We start from the raw sequence: 27,109 nt of genomic DNA, 5'->3' as shown, positions 1-27,109 counted from the left end.
AAGGCCCCATCCGGACGGAGGGGCGCGGCGGCCGTTACGCGCCTGAGGAGGGCGGTGCCAGCGGCGCCCTCTACCCCCTGCGGGCGTGATGGGCGGGCGCTGCCTTATTGTAAGTGAAGAATACTTGCGGTGGCGGGGGTGGCCTGCTGCCTAGGAATTGATACCAGCCTCTTTGTTCAAACGTGATGTCTTTGAGGACCTTTAGGTGTGATGTGTTATGTGTTTTCTGTCCTTCGTTCCCTCCCTCCCGTTTCTCCCCCCTCCCCCGCCCGCAGATCTGCCTGTTTGGATTGGAAAAAAAAAATAAAAATAAATAAATAAAAAAGCCATGCAAGCAGAGTAGGCGAACAGCTTCTGTGGCGTGATCCTAGCTATGGCGATGGAAATAGTAGTACTCTACCGTGAAAAAGATGCCACTGAGACCCTAAAAGGAAAAATATTAGCTGAAGATTTTTTTTTTGTTGTTGTTATTTTCACTACATCATGGAGATTTTGAGACTTTGGGTAGATTCGTAAATGAAGTAGACACAGAGCAAACCTCTAAAATAGGGAGATAACAAGTTTGGGCCTTAATTTCAAGAAGCTATTCTCTCTTCAACTGAAACTTAGCAAGAACGCGGAAGGCTGGTAGTTGATTTACCAGCATCAATAAAAAGGCAAAACCAAGCATATACTGTTACATTAAAGTTGAATGTATATTTCTGATACTTAAATCTTCAGAATTACAAAACTTTTGTATTTAAAGGAAGGTATCAGTAACCCATACTTGCGATACAGGGCTAATGCAGAAGCAGTTGGTTGTGATGCCTGAATAACTGAAAACTGTCAAAATGAAGGAAGTTCAGCTCTGTTCCTCCAAAAAAAGGAAAATGCCCATTTAACTAATTTGTTACAATTAACAGAGGTGTTTTCATTTAAGGAGAATGAAGAAAGTAGCCTGTTCAAAAAAAAAAATCTTTCAAGATGTGTTTCATTTAAAGAATGGTAGGTGCATTGCTCAAAGCAGATGAATTCTTAGTCCAACTGAATGCATTTTCCTTTTCCTGAGATGGTTGAGTTATGCTGTATTCTTAGATAAGTATTTTGCAGAGGATTTATGTATTGTACTGTCAGCTGGGTTTTAGTGTTACTATTGAGATCCAGGGAACTGTTGTGATTATAGTACATTGTCTAATCTGTAGTCAGAGATTATTTTAGTTAATTGAAAAAATACAGGGTATATTCATATTCATTATAGGGAAATGTTATTTTCTTTGTATACCTGCTCAACTTCAAGAAGTATTTCTGATGCAGCTTAGTTATTTCGTCTTMTATAAGGATTATTGTGATTACATTGCTTCTGGTAGCACTGTAACTAGGAAGCACTTAAGGATGCTTGTGGTTTGCCGACATCTGGATATCGAAAAAAAAATGTTTTGAAGTGTGGAGAAGACTCAGAATGGCACTTTGATTGTGTAGTCATCATTAAATACCACTTCTATTTGGTGATTTGAAAGCCATTCATACTCAGGGCAAAAGTTWCCTATTTCCAAAATGCAGCAAATGGGCTTGCATATTTGATGCCTGAAGCCAAGTACCTGATTAGTTACTGTGAGAAGTAGGTACCTGGGCTAGTCTGCAGGCAGCACCTGAACGTGCTTCAAAGGCAGAAATGATTGCTGAGCTATGGCTGTCTCCCTGATTGGTTGAGGAACCAGTGCCTTAGTTGTTCTATCTACTGTTTTCTCATGCCAGGCTAGCTACAGCCTAAAAAAGGAAAATGGAAACAAAGAGTCATTTCTGAGATGAGAGACTTTACTCTGTAAAGACAACAAATACTCATGTATTTGCTTATTAAATATTGAAAGGGAAAAGGTTCATCCTTTATCAAGTGGCTATGTGGTAGCTTTTGAGGCCCTAAAAGCTGGATATGTTGTTTTAGTGTAAAGATAAAACATGCTATTTTAATGATAGTGTTCAATTTTAAGAAGTAAAACTGTGTTCTTGCTACTTACAAATTTGTGCTTAACATATTTAAATATAGAATGTGCTTTGAGGAAGGAAAAATGTTTATCATTTGCTTATCTAAGAGACTTTTTAGTTTTTATCACGACATATAAAGTGGATTATACCAAATCCATAACAGATACCATTTTTAACTCTGAAGTCACAAACTGATATTTTACAAAGATAAGAAGTTCATTAATCTTACAATGGGAGAGTGGAAGCAGGAACAAGGGTCAAATACTAGACCAAACATTAAGCAGGCAATTTAGAAACTTTGACCTTCCTTTCTGTCAGATAAATGAAACTAAAGGTTATTTCTAATCTAAGTAAGGTGAATACTCGTTAGGTTTTTTTCCCCCATAGTAATATTGCAGGGAGATGGTAATACTGTTAATCCTGAAGACAAGTTAACATTGCTCTTTGGTTCCTTTAAAGGTATAAACAATTTCTGTAACTRCTAGTATGTTGATGCAGTTTCTCTGGTGTAGTACTTTTGAGTGCAGAAAATTAGTTTCAGTGTAAGTGCTGGTTTTCAACAATCTAAAAGGCCTACTGAGTGAAAAAAAAATCCTATACTGAAATGTTTGATTAAGGTATGCTTTTAGGTATTAACTCTAGCAAGGTGTGTGAATGGGAGTTTCATGATGCAAAAATGGGTAGGGAAATATCAGACAGTACTGTATCTAGTAAACGGGCATAAAAATCTGAGTAAGATCTTGGAGAAATGGAAAATGGTAATCATTTACTAAATCTCATTAAATTTAACTCATACTCATTCTTTCATACATTTCACTTATGCTTTTATACCCACATACTCAAAAGCAGCAAGGTATGTATTCCAAAGCAGGAAGGTGATTTAGGAGCCAAAGAGAGCTGCAGAGGAGGCTAGGGCAGAATCCTTGGCAACAGAGTGCAGTTCCGCAGTTTAAGGTTGCATTTCTCATATTTTTTGTGAAGGTAGAATTTCATGAATACCAGTGAATTCCATGCTGCTCTTGCATCAGTAAACTACTTTCACTATTGTTTGATTTCAACTATGCGAATCAAGTTGTTTTTCTGTCGAACAGGGCCGCTCTGACATTTTGTTAGTGGACACAAGAAGGCTGGCTTTCTGAAATGGTCTTGTGGGCTTCACTTCCTTGCTACTCTTCCTCCCCTCCATGAAAGCCTTGAAAGGAAAAGGAAAGGATGCACAAAGTGGCTTCTATTGATGGTGGCATGGTTTTCCATTTCCCTCTGGCTTGGCTGACTGTCTCTTAGCTGTGAATGAAGTAGTGGGATGGGTCCTTGGTTTACAACACCTTTACCTTCCCTTCCTTTTTTCTACCCTTTCTGGTAGTCATCTGCTCAGATCCTCTGGATTGTCAGAGAATGAAAAACAGTTGTTCCTGCCTGTTTGGATTTGTCCTCCTCTGTTTTCACTTGGAAACTGGGTGGCTACAAGCCCTAGGAAGTGCTATGGGTCCTATTGATACTTGGGCTTAAAGAGTGGTGGTGTGTATATTCTGGCATTTGGCTGGAGCTGTGCTTGGGGTGCTCTYTTGATGACATTGCATGGGATTTTCTTTCAATAAAAATTAGGAGTGGAAGTGTCAGGGCTGCAAGAGAGAGAGCTTAGATGAGGCAGAATTTTGTAATCTGTCAGCATCCCRAGAGAGCTGCTGACTCCACAGGTGTGGAGTAGTGCCTGCTTCTGCTTGTTGTTTTGTTGCTCTGTTAGACTGCTGAGGGTGGAGAAGGGCAGAAAGAAGGAAAGATTCCTTGGGGAAAWGTACAGAGAAGTTTGTGGCAATTGGAGCCGGTACATTTCAGGTCTCTATAGAGGAAGAGGTAAGCAGCTCCATTTAGCAGCYGAGCTCATGCCAAGGGAGGTCAGGACTGACCAGCTGACCTCTGGACCAAACTATCCAAGATGTAAAGTAGGACGGTGGAACTATGGCACTTTAGCTGCTGTTTCCATGACCTCTCATTTTGGATTTTGACCTGTGTTCTCCACTGTTTGCAAGATTTGTAGTAAGGGATGGGGTGAGCTGCTGTCTTTCCTTGGGCTCTCCCCATAGACACTATGTGGTGTTCAAGTCTGCCTGTTTCTYACCTATCTGGAAGTGAGCAGCAGCACTTTCACCTCTTCCCAAATGGCTTCCTCCTCCACTATGGTAGGCTCAGTCCCAGTGTCTAGCAATCTAGTCTAAGTGAAAAGGGAGTGTTGGGAGCACCAAGCTGATGGGCATGACATACACCTTGCATCACTAGGGGGTATGTGGAAGTGCAGCCAAGGCTTTCCCTCACACAGTGCCTTGCTTCCTGGAATACGCTATCCTGACCTAGCCAGACTGAGGAGATCATGCCCACTAGAGGCCTAAGCAAGTGCCTCCTCACTGTCCTTGTGGGGATGATGAGGAACTGGGAGTCGCCTGAAATTGTGACAATCTGTTACTGCTATAGTCATTCAGACTAGGTGCCAGGAGCAATTTTAGATGTTATTTATTTAAGTTGAAATGGTAGAAGTCAGATTGTTGMATTGTTGCAGGGGAAAGGTTAGCTCTGTGGTTACATCAAGAGTTCTGCACGTAAGAGAAACAAATATCTTAAGTCAGTGGGTGGCCAGTCCAGCAAGTTTAGGTGAACTGGGGTTTTGGAGTCCATCAGTGCCAAGAAGAGGTTCTGAGCGCGCGCATGCGTAGGAGCATCCCTGCTTTTGGCCTGTCATTTTGTCATTTTCTAAATGTTAGGTGACTGGGCAGAGTGCCTCTGGTTGCCATCTGGTCATCTGTAAAACATCCCTCAGGATATATTGCTCCTCCTATACAGAATGAGATGTTGTGACAGATACTGTCTTACATCCCTGTTCCATTAATCTTTTAGTATGGCTGTGTGTTTCTTCATGCCTCAAATGAGAATGTTGTACCTGTAATTTTTATGCTTGTGTTCACTGTGGTRTTCACTTACTTTTCTTAATTTTACAAATACCCTTTCTGTGGATCCCACTGATTCTCTGTCAGCTTCTTGATCCATAGGAGACCTTGTTGAGATTAATCTCCCCTTCTCCCTCCCACCCTCAGTCCAGTAGCATTGTTTRCTGTCTCTGTAAGACTAATTCTAGCAATTTATTGGTGAGGTGCTTAGTAAGCTTCCTTTTTTCCACGAGCTACGTCCCTCCCTAYGTGTATAGCTTTTCCTATGCTTGTTTCGTCTTTCTTCGAAGAAGATGAGATGAGGCTGCAAGTGGTTACGAGAGTAGGACATCTGAAACAAGAAATTTTTTCAGTTGTGGGTGGCCACAGACTTAGCAGTAAGTTTCTGTGATAGCAGTCCAGGGACTGGACATATCGACTAGACGTGCTGGACTTATTGGCATTCCTGCTGAAGTACCAAGTATAAGTTAGCTGGAAGCAGCCCACAACCTGTGTTTATTACCCAGGGAGATTCTTCTTATTTTTTTGGCTGTGGTTCAGTTCAGTTCTTGGTAATCTGCCTTAGGTAATTCTTTAGCATGTGAAGGTATGGTACAGAGGCATGTTAAGCCTCTATAGAGCAGACCCCATGGCACAGCCCAACATTTTGCAACTCTGTAGCTTAGTTTGAGCTAATTTTCTCTTGTAAACATATCTATGGACACCCTAGCTTTTGTTCTCTGTCCACACTGGTTTAGGCCCATTCTGGCTGCCTCTGGGTTGGGTGGTAGGCACAGTCCTCCCTGGCAGAGACATAAATGATAAAGGAAGAAGTTCAGGAATCAAGAAGTAAAAACAAGTAGAGTAAGAAATACTTGATAAAAGCAGAAGGGAGAATGTGATTAAAAAGGAGAAAAACTAGGAAAAGTCAAGATGAAGAAGAGAGTAATTTCTGGATCTTTGCTGGAGCCTGTTACATGATTCTCTCCTCCTTTATTTCTGCGTGCATTTTTCTTAAGTTTCATAAATCCTGCATCCTGTCCCCCCTGCCCCCCCCATGAATTATCTGAGATGCTAAGCTTTCATTTTTCMTGTGCAGCCTAATTCTCATTATCCATGACATACTAGCAAATCTTGCTCTGGCCATTTGATAAAAATCTCTGGGAACCTGAAGAATGTTGTGGGAATGATTAAGCTCAGAGGTGTATGAGTGAAATTGGAACAAAAATTAGACAAAGAGTAAGAAGTGGTTTCATAATCTGTAGCTGACTAAATGTTAAATGCCATATTCCATTTGAAGTAAGGAGAGCTTCAGTGGTATTGGCAAAATTTCCAAGACTTGGAGCCAGAAATTGTGTGTGGGATGCAATCTCCATCTCTTTCTTGGCTTACAGTCTTCTTATTCCGTTAACGATTTTGAGGTGAATCTCAAATGTGATACTTCTCTTGATATATGTGTTATATATACTGTGTTCCTTAGCTAGGATGCTAGGGACAGGTTTTGCAGTTTTCCATGAAGTTCCACATAGGAATATGTTGTTCATTGTTACTATTTTAGAGTTACATGGCCTCCCACTCACGTTTTGGAACCATAGCAATCGTAATGCCATGTTTATAGTATTATGTTATATTATTACATTATTTTATATGTGGAGCTCTGTAGTTACATCATTATGCTGATGGATTCAAATTTTTTTTTAGCATTATGAAAATACTGGCCATGTTTGCCCGGCTTACATACTGTTTTTTCAAATGAAACCTTAAAGAGCAAGACTGTTTTACAAAATGGGGCAAAATGTCATCAAGGCAACCAGAGAATCCTGATTTCTTTTAGATTTGTTTGTCCTGTGGATACTGATCCCTCTGCATGAACCTTAGTTCCCCAGACATTTCTTAAGTTCCTATCTCACCTATAAGTTCTAATCTCCACAGTAAATATGACTCTATCATATTTCAGTGCCTCCTTCTTTAGAGAGTGGTGTTACGATTCCATCCCATCTCAGCAAGATCCAACAGTTTCCAACTTACCTTTTGTTAACCTGATTATTCCCCAAAAGAAAGTTAGTGTTGTTGACACTCCAGAGACTTTATCCTCACTGAAGATACAAATATACTCTGCTCTCCTGGCTTGTTGTTTTCCTAATGGAGATAAGGTTCTCTCTTCAAGATTTCTACTACTCTGTCAAATTCAACTGAAATTTCTCAACAAATTCAAAGGTTTTGGAGGTGCCTGGAAGTCAGTTACCTGATTCAACAAGTAAAATCTAGTGAGTTCAAATTCACAAATATTTGCAGAAGGACTAATGTATCAGCATTCAAATTTAGCAGTAATTTTTGGAAGTATTCATACAATTTAAAAAGTATTTCAGGATAGATACTGATGTATAAAGGTTATCTAGTTCAAGAATTCCTATTAAACAGGTTACTTGCTGAAACCTCAGCAAGCATATCAGTTAGTATATATTGTGTCCCTCCTATGTCCTCTTACATATGCTATACTTTGATTTCCAGTCATCCCAGTTTGGGTGGGAAAATGGCTTTCACCCTACTCTGCCAACTGTTGTGTGCAAATAATCACTCCTGTCTTCAAGAAGAGCAAAAGGAGGATTTGAGGAACTACAGGCCAGTCAGCCTCACCTTGATCACATTTGATGATGAAGGAACTAATCTTGGGGACCATTTCCAACAGTCTGAAGGACAAGCAGATGATTAGAAGTAGTCAGCATGGATTTATGAAGAAGAAATTATGCTTAACCAACCTGATAGCCTTCTATGACCAAATGACTGGTTTGATGGAGGAGGGAGGAGAACTAAATGTTAYGAATATCTACTTTATAAGGCTTTCAACACTATCTCTCATAATATCCTCTTAGATAAACTGATAAAAAGATGGATTAGATAAGTGGACAGTGAAGTGAACTGAAAACTCTCTGAACTGCCAGGCTCAAAGGGTTCTGATCAGCATCATGAAATCCAGTTGGAGGCCAGTCATTAGCTGTTTATCCTAGGGGCTGATCCTGAGACCAGTACTGTTCAACATCTTCATTAGTGAACTAGATGATGGGATAGAGTGCACACTCAGCAAGTTTGCAGATGATACAGAAGTAGGAGGAGTGGCTGATAAACCAGAGGACTGTGCTGCCATTCAGGGGGACCTCAACAAGCTGGAGAGCTGGGCRGAGAGGAACCTCATGAAATTCAATAAAGGGAAATGCAAAGTCCTGCACCCAGGGAGGAGTAATCACACACACCAGTACAGGCTGGGGCCAACCAGCTGGAAAGCAGTTTTTCAGAGAAGGACCTGGGGGTCCTGGTGGRCTACTGGTTGTCCATGAGCTAGTACAGTACCTTTGTGGTAAAGGAGGCTGACTTTATCCTGGGCTGCATAAGRAAGAATATTAGGTGGAGGGAGGTGATCTTCTCCTCTACTGAGCACTGCTTAGGCCACATCTGGAGCACTGTGTCCAGTGCTGGACTCCCCAGTACAAGACAGACAGGGACAGGTAGGAGCAAGTGCAGAAAAGGTCTGCAAAGAAGATTAAGGGGACTGAAGTATCTCCCATATGAGGAAAGGCTGAAGAGAGCTGGGACTGTTCAGCCTGGAGAAGAGGAAGCTCGGAGGGAGAGGGGGGCCAATCTTACCAATGTTTATCAATACCTGATGAGAAGGTCTCAAGAAGACAGAGCCCAACTCTTCTTAGTTGTCTGATGAATGGATAAAAACCAATGGGCATAAACTGAAATACAGGAGATTGCGTTTAAACATGAGAACAAAACATTTCTTACTGTAAGAGTGATCAGATACTGGAACTGGTTGCACAGACAGGTTGTGGAGTCTCCATCTTTGGAGATACTGGAAACCATACAGAACATGGTCCTGGGCAGCCTACTGTGGCTGACTTGCACTAGGTTTGAGCGTAGGGGTTGGACTAGGTAATCTCCGACCTCAAGTATTCTGTGATTCTAAAGGTGGTAGAAAACAAGGGTGACTGTGGGCACAGTGATTTTTTTCCCCCCCTTTCGTCAGATTTCAGCAACACAAAAATATCTGTGTTCAGCTGAGACTTTTATTTTATTTTATTTTATTTTTAATGTTATCCTACAGCTTAGTTCTCTGCTGCTGTGATTTTTGTGCCTCGCTGGCAGATTAGTCAACTGTGTAACTCTGTAATGACAATGTGTGTTACAAATCTTAAGTTCCTATGAGATAGGGAATCTTTTAGGCCTTAGGCTATGCAAATTTTTCCTCTTCTTCAGTCTCCTTTCTTCTTCACAGAGGCTGGGCAAGCTGGTGATTGGTTGGAATTGCCTGTGCTGCAGGGCTTTTCTCATTTGTTACTGTGTTGTGTATGCGTGTGTATCAGAGTATAAATGGTACACAGACATGGAAAGGAAAATGCTTGTGTACTGATACAGGTATCTCTCCATATTTCATATGAAGCACTGAAGAAAAGAGTTTTGTCACTGCCTTCCTTTCTTCGGAAAAGAGGTTGGAACATACATGAAAGCCTTCCATGGGAGACCTCTCTGTAAGTTAGTTTTGGTATTTTCAGTCTGATCACTATAACAATGTGGCAATAAGAGTGACTGTTTTTTAGAGTAAATTGTTTACAGATGATAGTTTGTTGTTGAACAATGGTCTGCATTAACACACTTCTAGATGTTGATTTTTCTGTGATATACTGAGAAGATAACAACTAAAAGTCAATGATCTGGAGTGAGAACCTGTGAAAAGTATGAATCAGGTTTGAGAACACTTGAGGTATCATTTTAACTTAACTTATTAGACCTTTTGGTTTATTGAACTCCAAAAATTACAGAAGTATTGGCTCACGGTGGCTGTAAGCTGTATAGAATGGGTAGCTGTTTGTCTGCTTTATTTATTTAATCTCTTGTTCCTGAAGGAACTAAACTCTTTCCGGTCTTTAATGTGCTTGTCACGTTTTCAATTCAGTAGGAAAGTCATAGGATCTATATTCTACAGATCTGGATGTCGAGCTGAAGATGAAGGGTCTGAGTGCCCTGTTGTCTGTGGAAAATCAGATCTGCCCATACGAAAGGGAAACAAAGAAGTAAATCCAGTGATTTAGAGGAAAATTATAGCAAATGTTTAGCTAGAGTAGCACCATGACTGAGATCAAGGCAATAATTTGCTTTAATGGGAACATAAATCAAAATCTGTGTATTACTTGGGGAGTTGCATAATTCGGGTCATTTGCAGGGTCATAGGTGAGCATTTTATAGGCGGGAGTAACTATGACTCTCTTAGTTAYTAACTGGGCTTGAATCGGCTGTGCCACCTCCCYGTGGTCCCGCYGGATACCCYTACTGGGGGAASCGAGTGCACAGCCGTCCCAGGTTTGTGATGGTGGCGACTCGTAGTTGCCTCCGCCCTGCCGCAGAATCGGTTGATTCTCGGCAGTAAAAGGGGGGCCTAATTGGCCTTATCGGGTTTCACGGTCCCCCCTCCAAGCCATTGGCCCAGTGGCGATTCGTCAAAATTTGGGCACGGTGGCGGTCCCGACGACCGTCACCGACCTGGCTCTGACCCGCTTGGGGAAYGGGTCATCCAGACCTTACCGGACGTGACACGGCATGCCCCTACTTGGAGCAGGATCGGCTTTGCTTGCCTGCCCCGTCGGCTAGTCGAGCGAGTGATGGCTGGGGGAGACCTACCCAGTGGTTCCCCCCCGAGCCAGTGTCTGTGCTCTCCTGGGCGTTGTAGCAGGACATGGGGCCCTGTGAGGTCCCCTGGCCTCGCGTGAGACAGCAGGGACCAAGTGGTAGTGCAGCCTACCGCCTGACCTAGCTCAGTAGTTCGGGCATGCCGCTTACCCCTTTGGCTTCAAAGGCAGAGCAAAATTCTTCACATGGACGGTGAGTCTGCTCATTTTCTGGAACCGCTGATACCCCGTCTATGCCTGCTTGTCTGTGTGCTGGAGGGACCCTGCTGGGATGAGGCACGTCTGTGGGGCTTAAGATCGGGCAGCCCAAATACCATCGGCTGCACCACGCCCCGGTTCCAGATTCCATCCGAGCGCAGACGTTGCTCTCSTCACCAAATGACGCTTCACCGGACTTGACTCAGGTGGACGGGCCGCCTTTATAACCAACCCGGAAAAGGAACCGAAAAATTCGTAAATATCCACAAAATCTGTCCATTGAAAATAATGTATATCTAGAAGTGGTTTTTATGAGGTGCATAGTAGCTTGCATCTGACCTTCCGTGCAGTATAAGCGCCTATCTATTCCCACAATAATTCAAATCTCTCCTTCTCCCTGTACAAATGTTTCCACATTTTCCAGAATCTCAGGCAGGAGAAAAGAAAGTTAATTTTACGKTTTTTTTGCTTTCTCACACTAAATCTCCTGCTGAGATGGAAGATTTATATCTGCTTTGATACTTCACTTGCCCTGATATTCCCATGAAGGTTCAGGACCCTTCAGAAAAGGATTCTGAAGGAGGAAGTGAAACCCTGAATAAAGTGCAATCCATCTGAATGCATAAGAACAGTGGAATAGTGTGTACTCAGAGTTTGCAAATGTGAAATTAAGTCATTTGCCAGAGAAAACAAAGTCCGAAGAATGATTGTAGTTGTGTGTTTTATGAATCTCCAGTTATGTTAAAAAAAAAAAAAATGTAATGCAGTCCTTGGGGAATCACCATGACAACTTTCAGTCTTACTGGCCCTGATCTWCATATAGCAAAGTGGCTGAACCACAAGTATGTAAGCTAAGAACAGCAGGGATTAAGGATTTTGCTTTCAAATCTGCAGATTTACATCCTTTCAACTCTCAGTGGCAGATATAATTCTCRCTCTAACTTTCCCAAGTTAGTTCATGTCAGTTTTGGTACAATTTGACAGAAGGACCCCATTTTATTTGGCTTTTTTAGGATGAGGGCTCATATTGTGCAAGTTGTATGTGCATGGGTTTCATTTTGAGTGTACGTTATTTAAGGGGACCCAGCTTTCAAGCTGTATTTGACACATTTATCAAAAAGAAGGAGAGAAAAATCTTGAAAATGCCTTAATATGGGAAGACACACATGTTATTAGACATTAGTGAATGTTTCCTGGGGTGGAGAGAGGGATGCACACTGCCCTTTACAGAAGCTAGGAAAGGCCTATCACTTGTGAATGACCAGTCTTCATGGTTTGTGTGAGACAGAAATCTTTCAGGGACTGTACATCACTGGGAGAACGATTTGTCTTTTGTGGCATCTGGGAGACCTAAAACAGCATTTTGCATAGATGCATTTATTTGTACTCTCTTTGGAATGTTAAACTACTGCACTGAGCTGTTTTGTATGTGTTCAGAAAGCCTGGAGGCCCTCTGGCCTTTGTTGTAACATGCGCTGATCACTGCTCTGTGTTTTCACAGGTTCCTTATTAACTTTATAGACTCCCACTAAGGCCTACCCCCCCTTTTTTTTTTTTCCTTTTATCTTTCCATTTATCAATCTCTCAGTCTCCTAAATATGTATATATTGCAAGAATAATGAGTTAGTCTGGTGTGTAGACCAGCAGATGACAGAGAAATCTCCAATATGAACTATAGGTTGGAGCAGTGAATTTTCTTCTTGAAGAAGGAAAATTTTGTAGCATATATTGTGAGAAGAAGCGCATTTAGCGAAGAAGCTGTGCTTTAGCTATGCTGTTGAATGTGTACTTGCAACATTACAGAAATTCAGCAGGTGGCCTTAGAGGAACTGCAGACACTTAAAAGTATGTTTGTAACTTCCTCTCTGAAGGAAGAGATGGCAGAAAAGAACAGTATTAAGGGTTGGAGTTGTGTCATTATTTTACATTATACTACAAAAGGCTGGGGTGTTTAATCTTTATAAACATAAGTGATGGGCAACAGAAATGAGGAAAGGAACAATCAACTGGCAGGTTTAATAAGCTCTGAAGCTCTTGAGTGTTTACATGTCAGATACCAGCCTGAGGTTTCCTGTTCTATTTTCTAAAAACAAAATTGCTTGCTACGTATAGCCAGAAGTTTGGGCTCTAAATTAAATGGAATTTTCTAGATACTTAAGCTTAATGGAACTTTTTTATTTGGAAAAAATAAAAAGTAGTACCTTGGTAGCTTTAAAATCAAGGAAACAAAAGATTTCTCACTGTGTAGTACTAATAGGCTTGTCTTTGCAAATGTAGGAAAGCAAAGCTGTTGAGAGCTTATGCTGCAGGGTGTTTTGATAGTTTTTTAGAGTTTTGTGATTACTAGTATTGCAGCATATGCTGGGACTGCATCCATTTTAAATAAGAGGAARCTGAAGAAGTGTCCTGGAAAGGAGTATGAGAATGCACTACAGTTACCAGGAAACCATGGTTGGTGCTTCAAGAAGTTTTGGCTTGGTTTGCCAGTTGCAGGTTGCTCCCAGTTCTCTGACTTCYTCTCTACCCATGGACTACCAAGTTATACTTTCTTACCAGATACAGTTCTTTAGATTCTTGATTTCTGTGTGATTTCTGGGAGCTGAAGGACTGCTAACCTATTTCTCAGTATTTCTTAGTTTCCCCTTTTTTTCTGGGTGAGTTTATTCAGCAGACCCAGTGGACTGTTGAACCTCTGTTGGAATCAGAGTTGCAACAGCGCTCTGTGGCACAGTTTTTAATCACACAATGACTTTTCACTTCCAGCCTTTGACCTGCTTCCAGGGACTGTTAGCTTTGCATGAAGWAGTGAATTTGCAGCTTCATTGTTCTGTAATGCAGTGTCATGCTTGCTCAGGTATTTATAGTACAGTGTCTTGCCAGTAGTAGCTTGGGAGTGGTGCTTGCCTTCTTTTTTTCCTTTTAACACAGGGAAAAAAATGTTTTGTGACAAAGCTTTGTAATAGCTGAAGCAGAGAGGAGGAAGAGATAATTTTTGCTAAGACTTCAGGCTCTTACAGTAGGAGGCCATATTTACTCTCAGATAATTGGTAATGTCTGGGGAATCCCAGTGTAGCCTCTGGATCATAGTCTCTACAGCCAGAGATTTACAAGGCCATTTAAGGTGTCTAGTTGGAGGCCTGTGGCTAGCAGCATCCCCCAGGGCTCAGTACTGGGTCCCATCCTGTTCAACTTCTTCATCAGTGACCTGGATGAGGGGACAGAGGGCCTCCTCAGCAAGTTTGCTGGTGATACCAAGCTGGAAGGAGTGGCTGACACACCAGAGGTCTGTGCTGCCATACAGAGAGAGCTGGGCAGGCTGGAGAGTTGGGCAGAGAGGAACCTCCTGAGGTTCAACAAGGGCAAGTGCAGAGTCCTGCACCTAGGGAAAAATAACCCTAGGCACCAGTACAAGCTGGGGGCTGACCTTGTGGAGAGCAGCTCTGCAGGGAAGGACCTGGGAATGCTGGTGGATGACAAGTTGACCATGAGCCAGCAATGTGCCCTTATGGCCAAAAAGGCCAATGGTGTCATTGGGTGCATTAGGAAGAGKGTTGCCAGCAGGTTGAGGGAGGTGATCCTGCCCCTCACCTCAGCCCTGGGGAGGCCTCATCTCGAGTCCTGTGTCCAGTTGTGGGCTCCCCAGGACAAGAGAGACATGGAGCTACTGGAGAGAGTCCAGCGTAGGGCTACAAAGATGATCAGAGGGCTGGAGCACCTGCCCTAGGAGGAACGGCTGCGAGAGCTGGGCCTCTTCAGCCTGGGGAAGAGAAGCCTGAGGGGGGATCTTATCAATGTGTCTAAGTACCTGAAGGGAGGGTGTCAAGGGGATGGGGACAAACTCTTTTCAGTTGTCCCATATGACAGGACAGGAGGCAATGGGCAGAAATTGAAGCACAGGAAGTTCTGCCTGACCGTGAGGGGGAATTTCTTCCCTGTGAGAGTGACGGAGCACTGGCACAGGTTGCCCAGAGAGGTTGTGGAGTCTCCTTCTGTGGAGATCTTCAAGGCCCACCTGGATGCAACCCTGTCTAACATGCTCTAGGTGACCCTGCTGAGCAGGGGGGTTGGACTAGATGATCTCCAGAGGTCCCTTCCAACCTTACCCATTCTGTGATTCTGTAATTTCAGTGAAAGCTTTAATGATTCTTTTGGAAGAATTCCATACTTGGAATTTAATCACCTGAATTTGTTTGTGGGGACTTGCTGGAAATTAATTATTTTTAAGAGTCCTTTCATCTGTCTCATTTTTTTTTTTTTTTTTTTTTAATCACAGTTGCCTTTTTGAACTGGTGGCTATAGTGTGGTCTGTAAGCATGATGTACAGAAAATGTACAAATAAATGTATTATCCAAACCCAGTGAGTTTAACAATGAAGTACTTCCATAGCACAATGGCTGCTGCTTTTAGAGTTGAGCAAGTGGTTTCCACATGTTTGTTAGTCCAGCAGTGCTTTTAGAACATTTTAAACAATCGTTATAGTGTTGTCCTTTACCCTTCAAAGTTCTTTAAAATGTGTAAGCAACTTAGTTCTTACAGTTTTTATCTCTCATTGCTAACCTGGAAATTTTGTTGTGAATCCACTCATCAAGTATATGTCTGTGGTGTGTTTTTTTGTTTTCTTCCCAGGCTGCAGCATAGCTCCCTAGCTTTGAAATGATGATGGTAATGAGATTTCAGTACCAGGTTTGAGAAATCAGCATAAAATACATCATATTCCTAGTGTTAATGGCCAAAAGAAATAAAAATGGTTCAATGAAATTAATTTTGTTGTTTGTAGAAGCTCTAATGAAATGCTTGCTTGAAATACTCTACTGAAAGATGTATGTATCACAAAAAGTATGGAAATATTTATAAAACAGTGTTGATGTGAATGGGAACATCTGAGTGTGGAATCATGAGAAAGAACAGCAGAAGAAAGGATACAAATACTGAAAGTATTGATGGCAGTTACATTTGCAGATTGTTGAGATGGCAGCATATCTTTGTGCAGCTTCTCAGAGCACCCAGATAAGAAAAACAAAGAACAGCCTAAAACAAGGGACCTGTACCTGGACAAAATCAAAGTCTCAAGTTATTAAGCGAGTGTGGTGGGAAGATAAAGAACAAGATGGAGCCTTAAAACACTCGGATAAAGAGGCAAAAAATAGTCAGCAAGTATTAATGATTTGCAGGGTTGGGACACAGGGTGTGGAAACAAAGTATTGCTGAATCACTGTTAGCTCCCTAACTGTATAAAAGGCACATCCAGAATCAGCACATGGTTGCCAGCCTAAGAATTCAAGAGCCTGTGTTGAGAGCTAACCAGTTTCCCTTTTTCCCCCACATTCCTGGCCAGACTAACTGGGCACGTGAATGCTGGACAGACCACTAGGACAAACAGATCTTGGTGCTTGTGAGTATCTGTTCTCCCTAGTGCTTACTTATGTGCTTTTGAAAAGTTTTGTTTATTTTCTCAGGTCTCTGTTCCTAATTAGTACTGCTGCCTTCAGGTGATTATAGTTAATCACATGCTATGTATTGTGTTTTTTCACACTTTCCATTCTTCATACCTGTGTGGTTATTTTCACAGGAAAAATTAAAACAGAAGACAATGAAGTTCCTGGACAAAGATTTTTGCTGTGCTGTGTGCCTTACAGTAGCACAGTGAGGCAAAATGCCAAAACCTGCCACCATTTCTTAAGGTGGCTCTGCAATTTACAGAGATTAGAGCTTGCAGGGACATAATCACATAAGGCTTAATCCTTTGGTGCAGGTATTAGTAACAGTAAAGACGTGAGACCACACATATGGATAGGAATGTCATTAGAGAATATGCAGGCATTTTATTATGTAAATCTCATGATAATTTTCTGTCGCAGTGGTGGTATACGTATGGATCATTTACCTTGTTAACTGGTGGATGGATTGAACAATGAATTTTTATTCATCAGTTTTCAGTTAAATATTTCTTCTCCAGTGGCAGAACTCTAAGGGTTTTAGGACTGGATTAATGAGAAGTGGTCTAAAAAATTTCCTACTCTGGAAGTTTCTAGACTGCAGAATTTTGTAGATTTGAGAATTATTTTGCCTATTTCATTTAGCATATTCTAGAAGATGCCTATCTATTTTAGTGGGTACTGCTCTGGAATTGATTGTTAAAGTTTTTGTAAATTTTAAAGGGAGAAGGTTGATTAATTTTAGGTGTGTCCTGCACGGGAGATTTACTGAAGGCTTAAGTTACACCCAAGGAGTTGCATTGAAGGTGGTACCTTCTTTGCTGATAAAAGCAGATTTTTTTTTTGCCTTTCAGAATGTAAGTGACTTAAGTCCAGCCTCTGACTGAATTGGTCACAGAAGCTTATTGACGAGTCTTGTCAACAGAAGTCAGTCTTCCACCTGCCTGCTCTTAAGTATAAACTTCTTTTTATTTTTACTTGTTTACATGCTTGTTTAGAGGAATGAAAAGGGGTCTATGAGGCTAAAACAAATGCAAGTCATGTTTTAAGGAAAATGCTGGTTACATTATCTTCTGTTTCAAGTGTGGAGCTTGGCAACTGGAGATGCTTTCTACATATGAGGAGTCACTGAAAGACTTAGATTTAAGGAAGAGGTCTTTCTTACCTCTGTATTTCTGACTTGCATTGGGGTTTAAGTGTCTGAAAATTTAGATTCAGTGCTCATCATGTGTAGTCAGGGCAATAGTGTGAGTTTAATTGTGTTTTTTTTCCTCCCTTCTGACTGGAGTGCTTAAACTATCAGATCTTCCCTCTTTAATTTCTTTAGAATTTACCACTAGCTTCTGTTGGGGCTCTCTCTGCCTAGCAGGCAGAGAAGTCTAGTAGGCTGCAGGAAGCTCTGGACTGCTTAGGTGGTGAGAGCACTTTCAGATGCTTGCTTGATCAGTTGATATTTCGATAGGATTTCCAAGCAGAAACCTTTATGTCTAACAGGATGTAATCAGGATGCTTGACCTTTTCTGGTTCTTAAGTCTAAGCCAGCCCCTGCTAGTAGCTTAATGCCATTTGACATTAACAACTTTTTGTTAGGTACTCTTTGAATATATTATTTATTGTGCAGGATGGTGACTGCCAAGGCTTGGGTTCTGAAGAAGCATTTTGAAGGTTTCCCCAAAATGAGTGACTTCGACCTGGTAAAGATTGAGCTGCCCAAACTAAAGGATGGAGGTAAGAGGAGTCGTATATGTTTTTTCCTGGAGATGGTACATTTCTTGACCTTGCATTTTTGAAAGTGGTTTGGCAAAGGTTATGACAACCTGTGTGCCTTGGCAGAGCAGGGCAGTTGCTGAGAAACATGTGTATAGATGGGCTTGGTGAGTTTTGAGAAGTATTACATTCTCATAGTCCCTCTGGAAGTGATGGTTAAGCTCTTGCTAACTGCATTGCGAGGCAATTGTGTCATGCCTTTTAAATTCCCACCTTGCCTAATTGCATGCAGTGCATTATGGCAAAGCTTTCCAAATGTGAAATTAGAATAGTTCCTGTAGCTTTTGTTAAGACTGAGTTGTGGAACCTATGCTTTACTGTACTGTTGATGCTTCTGAATTTGCTTTGTCTTTTATTGCAGAGGTGCTGCTTGAATCAGTATTTCTAAGTGTTGATCCTTACATGAGGTATACATTTCTTCTTTTTAAGTTGCTTGCTAGGTTAACTCGTTTGAGCTCCCAGTTAAACCATAAAAGCTCATGCAGTGGGAGCATCTTCCACTAGCAAAATGTCAGATGCCTTTCTTTGCTTTCTGTCAAATGTTGTATGTAAATTGTGATACTCCCTGTATGAAGCTGTGCCAGATTCAGCTGAACATCAGGATTTTGCTGCAGCCCTAGAACTTCCTTGGACTCTGCAGCTATTCTTTGTGCTGTCTCTTCCTGTGGAATGCAGTGAGCTCAAATGAGACTGCAGTCTTGTAATATCTGCAACACTGTGCTTAAGGATCCTCATTCTAAATGGAAAATTGCTGGTTGCCATTGAATCACAATCTCTTAACAGGCACAGAAAGACTATGTAATTTATCAAGAACTATGAAGAACTCTGACAGAGCCTGGTCTCAGAAATATTTGTTTGATGTCTTATAATGCCTTGCAATAGTGAGCCATACCTGCAAAGTTAATGCTATCCTGTCTCTGATACTGTAGCCAAATATGCAGTCAAGATGAGGTGCTTGAGTTGCTGGCTATAGAAAACTTCAATTTACATCATAACAGAGATAAGCTTTTTGCATTCTGTGGAGCATGACTGATTATGCACTGTTTCCAGATAAGCTAGTAGGTACTACACTGCATGGAACTGAACATCTACTCCAGAATGCCATTATAGTTGCTTACAATAAACCATCTCTCTGCTGTGTTACAGAGTTTACAGTCAAAGAGACATGAAAGAAGGGAACATAATGATAGGTACACAGGTTGCCAGGTAAGGTCTTCAGTTATTTGTTTTTTCATGCTCTTATTTGTTATCCARCACCTATCAGACTCCAGTTCATAAAGGAATGTACAGACCTTTGAGAATTTGCAGCTTTGTACTATCTTTTTTTAACATGAGGCTCTATAGTGTAACAACTGTATTCTTTATCTATAATTGATTGGTCAGTGTTTTTTCTCTGTGAACCTCTTTTCCCATCTTGGAGAGGATTCATACCTCTTGTGCTGTCTATATATTATTTATGTGGGTGATATATTCAGAGGAACATTTTACAAAGAGAAGTATGAAAAGCTAATGTTTATTGTACCTGACATAAAATGTCAACTTCACATTTTAAAATGTGATATGCAGTAATTGCATACCTGATGCTACCTATTCTAGCTGAGAATGCCACAGTGTCACTTAGAATACGGCTCTATGCCTAGTCGAAAGGGTTACCTGACCTTAAACCYGTCCTCTCTGGTAATTTAGCTGCACCAGTTTTTCTCTTGGTCAGCTTGCTCACTCTTTTGCTGCTAAGTTTCTGGCCAAGAACATTTGTGGCCTTTGACTCTTGTGTTTTTATGTAGAAACACTGAGGGTGGAGATAAATTAAAAGGTTGGCTGGACAGAAGACTGATTTCAATGTTTCAAGGCTATTTGCCTACTTTTTCCCAAAGTAATTTTTTATTAGGGCAAGGAAGTTTGATTTTTATTTTGGTATAGAGACCAAGTATGAAGTATGAACTTCTCTCCATTATTATATACTGTTTTCTAATTGGTTTTAAGAAGAGTTTTGTTGTGCCAAGATGTTCTGTCTTCAGGATATCTAACCTTTGAATGAGGTCCAGGTTTTCTAGAAAGGAGACTGTTCATTCTAGCCTGTCTGTGATTCAGCTTCTTGCTTTTCCATCCTTTAGTCTGAATTCCTAACAGATTAGTGCTAGTCAAAATCATTGGCATCTGCATATGAACATAAGACTTGCCTGGGTAGGATTGAGTCTAGGAGTTCATCTTGCCCAGTATTCCTCCAATAATAAGAGATAGTAGTCATTTCAGAAAAGGTTTTGGAAGCCATCAGCATCATCAAGTACCTGCCCTGACATGAAGTATTTCTTTTCTTCTGCATTACAGAGCAACAGGGGTAAAGCAGGGAAGGCCTGTTGGTGTTTCTTTCCAAGGCCAGTAGGTTCAGAGAGGGTATATATTTTGTTTCTTTCTCTTCTCTTAAACAGGATTATAGAAAGCAGGAATACAGCTTTTGTGGTAGGAGACTTTGTTGTGGCTAACAGTGGCTGGAGAACTCATTTCATCTCCAATGGGAAAGATCTACATTTTCTTCCTTCTGGCTGGCCAGAGTCACTCCCCAGATCTTTAGCACTTGGGACAATTGGCATGCCTGGGTGAGTACTGAGATCCAAGTGATGCTATTCTCTGAATTTTTCACTGTTCAGAATGTTTCTGTATGTTTGCATGGCCTTTTCTCTTCATTTTGTTATACTCTAGTAAAAGCTATGTGTGTGTGTAAGGATGCCTTCATGATAAAGAGGAACAGAAGTTTGTCCCATTCTGTAGGTCAGAGGAAAGAAAACTCGAATGCTCCTTTCTTTTTTTTACTTTACTTCGGAGGTTATGGTGCCTCACCTTGAGGAAGTATGGTAGGGCAGGGAAAGACTCTAGCAGGAGCTGGAAAGAACTCAGTTTAGTCTGAATTAACCTTAATGGAAAGACTCAAGTTTCACTGGCATTTGGACTTGGCTGTTTTTACTTGTCAGCCTCTTCTGTTGTCACTGTATTTCTAGAGCTACCCAAAATCGGAAAGACACAGCTGTTGCAGTTTGCAGTAGAATAACAATCTTTAAATTTCACTGTAGCAGTCAAACAGAGCTCCTGTTCTTGAGAAACAGTAAAAACATTATTGCATTCTCTTTGACACCTTTCCCTATTCCTTGCCTGCTTTTTTTGTAGCTTATACATGAAATATTACCTCAGTGAATCCTTTTGACACAGGAGGCTTTCAAAATAATTGGTATATTTTGTATGATGCAGAGCTTACATTTCATTCTGAAATTCGGCAAGATAGGTTTTTCCATACAGCTTCTAAACAAATTCACTAATTGGGAAGCTTTAGGCCTGAAATGAGAAGTCTGAGAGAAGTTTGAACCAGTTAACTGTTGGGATTCTGGGCTGACTGATCAGGTTTCTTCAAGAAGAGTGCAGAGCCTAATATCATTTAGTGTTTCTATCAGTAGAACATGCTTAAGCTAAACTATAGTGGCTCTTRGAGACTGCTATTTACTCAGTAGCCATACCTGTACACAGTAGTCCTCAGAAATTGTAGGCCAGTGTTCAGCAAGGTTTTGCACCAGTTTTCTTTTTCTATGAGCCTGGATTTCTGATGACTGTCCTAATGTCTGCCTTGATCTAATAAGAACTAGCTGGCAACCAATACATGTCTAGCCTGTAATTGTTCTCTCTTCCGGCTCATAACTAGACTGTCAAATTATAAAGTGAATCTTTACATTCTTCCATTTYGCTACTGAGTGCAAGGAAAGCTGTCTTCAACTAAAATAGACTTTTGCCACAACATCCTGTTTCCCACTAGTGTCTCTTGTTTTTCTGGACTTTTCCTGGTGCATTTTAGCATAAGTGGATGTGCTCACAAGCTAACTTGAGGAGCTATTTGGACTAATGTTTGTTCAAATTAAATGATACTTCATAAAGAATGAGGGAAAATTAACCTTGTTTTGGTCATGATGATATTTGTTTAATGTGGTCAAATCACCTTTTTGTTTGGTGTCTTTTATTCCTCACAGAACATTCTTTCTTTTTATTCCCAGACTCACTGCATATTTTGGTCTGTTGGAGGTCTGCAAGATGAAGCCAGGAGAGACGCTTCTGGTTAATGCTGCAGCTGGGGCTGTGGGCTCTGTGGTGGGACAGCTCGCTAAAATTGGAGTGAGTAGCTTGAACTACTCGTACTGGTGCACAGAGGACTAATCTAGAAGACAGAGGAATAAGGCCACGGATTATTAGGAGGCTGAGGGGTGGGCAAGAGTCTCTGAAGGTGTCTGCAGTACGGTCTTGATGAGAAAAGCTGTTGAAGATGTAGCAGAGCTAACTTTAAATTTCTTAGAGCTCAGGAACTGACATGTTTGTGACAGCCTGACTTTCAAGCTAAGCCCAGTGCTCCATGTAGATGTCAGCCTGTATTGCCAGGGGATTTAGAAATATTTTCTTCCTTTACTTGCAGGGTTGCAGAGTGGTTGGCTGTGCTGGCTCAGATGAAAAGGTTGCTTATCTGAAAAAAATCGGCTTTGATGAAGCCTTTAATTACAAGACAGTTACATCTTTGGAAGAAGCGCTGCGTAAAGCCTCTCCTGATGGCTACGACTGTTTCTTTGATAATGTGAGTTCAGAGGGAAGGACTGGCCAAGGGCAGACTGTTGTCTTTTCTTAGACTGTAGCAGGAACTTGGTACAGTGTAAACCCCATTGAGAAATGGTGTCCTTAAGAGCTTAATGCTTCTCTGTTCCCTTATCTTCCCTTAACTTGGGAAGTAATAGAAAGAACAAATATGGAAGGAGAAACCTGGATTATTATTGTTGTTTGTGAAGGGAGAGAGAGTCCTCTTGAAAATATGTCTGATTTTTGGGAAGCGAGGGGAGCAGAAGACATTTAACCAAGGCTTGGCAGAGAGCTGCAGTTCATTTCTGGCCCCAGCTTGAATCACAGACAGTTCTCTGCTGTTTCTGGAAGCGAAACAAGAGTGAGTGGTCCTGCAATGCAGTCCAGGTGACTACATATATACAGGCATAAAAAAACAGTTGCAAGATCTAATTGTAAAATTGCTAGAGTGGTCTACAGAGCATTTCTGACCTCTTGCAGGCGCAATTATAGTTAACAGGGGCTATGAACCATTCTTGATAGGCTATATTTAAAAGTGACCATGCTGTTTTAGAAGCTAAGAGAGTTTACTAGCATGGAGGGAGTAAAACCATGTCAGCTGGTGCTGGAGCCAGAGAAACAGCCCTGGCTTTTTAAAAATTTCTAGTGCTAGCGTATCTCATGTGTGTATAGCAATAGCATACCTACACAGATGTATTAGCTGAGGCACKGGCTTAGATGCCAGCAGGGTCGGCCAGTTAAAATGACAAGCAGCAGATAAGATATCAAAACTCCCTGAGTTACCATGTGTTGTAAGGGGCAGCCATCATTACTCCTGCAGCGTGTCTTTCTGTCAGCAGTTTGAACACTGATCAAGGGATGACAGTGCTGTAATTCTGTGTGAGCTGGCATGTGTCCCACATTTTTATGGGAATCCTTGCAAATGAACCATGTCAGGGCAAAGCACTTGTCGCTTTGGCCAGAGTTCTTGGTTGCTTTACCTTTCCCTCCTGACTTTAATGTCATTAATATCTTAAGCAGCAGTAATGTCTGTTCCCTTCCCTCTCACTTCGTATTTTTGTGCAGAAGTCTCTCCAGCAGTAATTTTTTTCACAACTTTTCTCTGTTAAAAACTATACCCTTCTGAGTACAGCACATTCTTGTGGGCTCCTTCTTCACTGGGACTATTCACTGGGAGAAAAAAATCGTTAACTTAAAGCTTGTCATCACAATTGTGTAAACAGGTAAAAGTGCAGGCTGGTGTCAGGGAAAAGCAGAGGTAGACCAGCAGGTACTCCTTAAAGGGATTTCTCTAAGGGTAAATCATGCCCAACACTTCCAAGCCAAGCATCAGGGAAGCTGAGATTTGAGTTAGAACTGATTTCTGTGTTCATAGCTATTTCTTCAAAAAATACTGTCATAGAATTCTCTTACACTTTGACTAAGTGTAAAGGATTCTGCAGTCACAAAAACTTTGCAGTAGTGAAACTTAGCATTTTTTCCCTTTGATTGAGCCTGTTCTCCTTGTTGTAACAAGTTCAGGCTGGTGAGCTGTGACATTCAATGCCAAAAACTGGATTTTATTTAATACTGCATTTATTCTGATTTCTTGAAGGTAGGTGGAGAATTTAGCAGTGTTGCCATTCACCAGATGAAGAAATTTGGAAGGATTGCAGTCTGTGGAGCTATCTCTCAGTACAATGACTCAGTACCTCAGAAAGGTGTGGGCCTGCTTTCTTCTGTCTAAATTTAGTTTGGCAATGGTAGAAAGATGTGATTGGAGACTCTTGAGTTTTTTACTGGTTGTTTCAATGTGTGATTTGAGTGTATGTGTGTGTACATTCAGACAGTTGACCATGATTGTAGTACAGCTGGTGTGAGGCCACACTCCCTATAAATACATACATTCACCTTCCTTTGTACACACTCATAAAAAGTGGTAAGCATCAGCTGATTAGAAGTGAGGATTAAACTACTTAATGTAGGATTCACTAGGCTCCAAGTAGATACAGATGAGTAAAGAAAAAAGGCAAGTATAGTAGAATGATGACAYTTTCTCAGTACATACTTTTTGATGAGAGAATGCATTTTCTGTCACTTTTTTTTAGATGAGGCAGCTCAGTTTTAATTTATTGATCCATTTCACAAGAATTTGGCTGCTAGTGGAACTGGTGGGAAATATAGCTGAAATGCATATCCATTTTCAGTAGCAGGTAGTTTTCAAAATTTGTCTTCTAGAAACAAAGGATTTAGAAGTGGATTTCTCTTTGACAGCTGACTGGCTTCAGACTCTGAAGTCACTTTAAAAATGGGTTGGGGTTTTGAGGGTGGAAAGACTATCACACCTAGGAAACTAGTTTTTTATGTATCTATTTTTTTTTTGATATTTAGAAGGAATGTGAGAGTTTGCCATGAAAGTAATGTGAGATTTTGAGCTTTAAACAGGCTATCACACAAACYGGCAAAATGACAGTTTTAGGATGAAGCACCTTGGCCAAAACTGAGGCCACTTGACTCCTGAATTACACTGTTTCAGAAGTATTGGGCCTTTAAGCTCAGCTTTAGGAGTTTAGTCTTTGTTTTCCAGGGTGACACTATATGTGAATCCTTGGTCTTTAGTCCTAGACATTCTGTCTGGAAAGGACAGAAGTTGCTTCTGGCTGGAACAAAAAGTGGTGTGCTTTTCTTTACTAGCTAAAAGCTTCTCTTTATACATTGGCTCCAATTTACATAGAACTATTGTTAAAGGTGGTTTGCTGGTTCCTTTTCTTATAGGACCTTATATTCAGTTTCCAATGATCATCAACGAGCTTCAAATGCAAGGATTTATTGTTCGCCGCTGGAATAACCGCTGGGAGGAAGGTCAAAAGGCACTGCTAAAATGGGTCCTAGAGGTAAGAAAGTGGTTGTTTCCAGAAATACAGCAGAGGTACTCACACAGTTTCGTTTTTCATAAGGAGTCTCTTACCATAGCTGATATGGTGAGGTTCCAATGAGGTATTTTTCTTCTGCCTGACTTGCTCTTTGAGCATTTTGGGGACACTCAAACCATGCTGAACATGCTGCATCCCTTCAGCTTTGTTAAGACCTGTGATACTAGCTGGTGGTCCTCACTTAGATACACCACCGAATATGTGCAGGCTTTTGAAAAAGGATCCTTCCAGTTTAATCAAAATACTTTCCTAAGTTTTAATTAGAGTAATTTATCTATTTTTCCTTCACACTTTCATTTGTAATATGAGCAAGAATTTCCATTGTACTGTTGAGCTAGGATTACTGGCAAGAATTGATGCTTTCATGGAGTTGGGAGGCAAGCTTTGAAGGCAGTTGCCAGAGAATTTTTCTAATTTTATTTCTTTTAAATGAAGGCCAAGTTTAACACTTGATTTGTAGCTGTGAAAGGCTTATGAGTGTGAACACTAGCAGCTAAAAGGCTCTAGGTTTTTAAACTGAGATTGAGGGATGCTCAACTTCTGATCACTTGGATTTGCGATTCCATGCTTAATTATAGATAGAGAAGAGCCTGTCTTTGAAGAAGTTATCTCCTATCTTTGGAGACTAGTTGCAGTAAATGTGTCATAATAGCAGTGACTTCCTCTGGTATGGAACAGAGCATCAACCAGAGATCTGGAGGATCTTGATGCAAAAGCAGATCCTCTCATGGAACAGCCATATGCACATCTAGTTATGCAAAGTTACTCTGATGTGCACCAGCTAAAGTTTGTTTCAGTTACAACATACAAGTTGGAGAGAATCTGGTAGCAATTTAGTCTCTCAAAGACAGTGAAAAGTAGGCAGCTGATGAAATGAAGACTCAGCAATCTGTTTTCTTCTATTTCACAGGGAAAAATTAAGTACCATGAACAAATCACTGAAGGATTTGAGAACATGCCCGCAGCTTTCTTTGGAATGTTAAAGGGAGAAAATCTCGGAAAAGCCATTGTAAAGGTCTGAAGGTCACATATCCTGTTCCTAAGAGACTGGCACGGGAGGATGTGATTCTGCTCGATTAAGTGCTTTTGTCTCACTATTCAAAAGGCATATTTCTGTCTCTGTGCTGGATGTTTTATGATGATAACTTTTTTAAACATTTTTTCTAATAGATGTAGGTGTATGCAAATGGTTTGGCTTTTGAGCAGCTTGAGAATTGTTCCCAAAGCTGTATACAAAATCTTGAAACTATTGAATCTGTTGCTGTGCATTAGAAAGTCAGAACTGTAACAGTTTAAATCAAATTTGATTTGAACTGGATTTAAGTTAACTCACGGAAAGGAAAATGCAGTTCCAAAGGCTTTGCCTGTTGATGGCACATCTGATGACTAAAGTATACTGATTTGCCTAGAACTCAGCAAGAAGGGATTTAAATTTGTAACCGCTAGCAAGAAGCAAGGAATAGGCTAATAGCAGGCAAGGGCTCCCAGCTTGGTCATATATCTGGCTTTTTTTCCCTCCCATTCAGTTTTGTTTTGTTTTGTTTTGTTTTTCCTTTCATCAGGGAAAAAAAAAGATATCTAAACTACTCTGAGATTATGATAATTAAAAAAATCTATTATTTGACGCTTTG

General features: G+C 40.9%; 1 protein-coding gene across 4 annotated transcripts; it reads left to right on the top strand.

The window, feature by feature from the left end:
• Nucleotides 1–27,109, top strand: PTGR1 (prostaglandin reductase 1). Of its 4 annotated transcripts, XM_085307873.1 has the most exons (13): nt 7–109; nt 9,322–9,409; nt 16,098–16,154; nt 17,052–17,151; nt 17,819–17,925; nt 18,326–18,371; nt 19,111–19,170; nt 20,394–20,561; nt 21,999–22,116; nt 22,412–22,567; nt 24,161–24,266; nt 25,321–25,439; nt 26,389–27,109. In XM_085307873.1, exons 5-13 carry the CDS (start codon nt 17,820–17,822, stop codon nt 26,497–26,499), a joined length of 990 nt encoding a protein of 329 aa, XP_085163999.1. In that variant the 5' UTR covers nt 7–109; nt 9,322–9,409; nt 16,098–16,154; nt 17,052–17,151; nt 17,819; the 3' UTR covers nt 26,500–27,109. The 4 variants fall into 4 exon arrangements, with proteins under 4 accessions (XP_085164001.1, XP_085163999.1, XP_085164000.1 ...); XM_085307874.1 differs by lacking the exon at nt 9,322–9,409; XM_085307876.1 differs by lacking the exon at nt 16,098–16,154.

Source organism: Rhea americana, unplaced genomic scaffold, assembly GCF_003343005.1.
Source record: "Rhea americana isolate MKP2758 unplaced genomic scaffold, rheAme1 scaffold_267, whole genome shotgun sequence".
Taxonomy (NCBI): domain Eukaryota; kingdom Metazoa; phylum Chordata; class Aves; order Rheiformes; family Rheidae; genus Rhea; species Rhea americana.
The sequence above is the reverse complement of the archived record's forward strand: the minus strand, read 5'-3'. Positions and strand labels throughout refer to the sequence as shown.

What these genes read in the sequence shown, in the direction of transcription:
- PTGR1 (XM_085307875.1), top strand. Translation starts at nt 17,820, where the DNA reads ATGGTGACTGCCAAGGCTTGGGTTCTGAAGAAGCATTTTGAAGGTTTC. An exon ending in GACAGCTCGCTAAAATTGGA is followed by an intron (nt 22,117 to 22,411) that starts GTGAGTAGCTTG and finishes CTTTACTTGCAG; the next exon opens with GGTTGCAGAGTGGTTGGCTG. An exon ending in ACGACTGTTTCTTTGATAAT is followed by an intron (nt 22,568 to 24,160) that starts GTGAGTTCAGAG and finishes GATTTCTTGAAG; the next exon opens with GTAGGTGGAGAATTTAGCAG.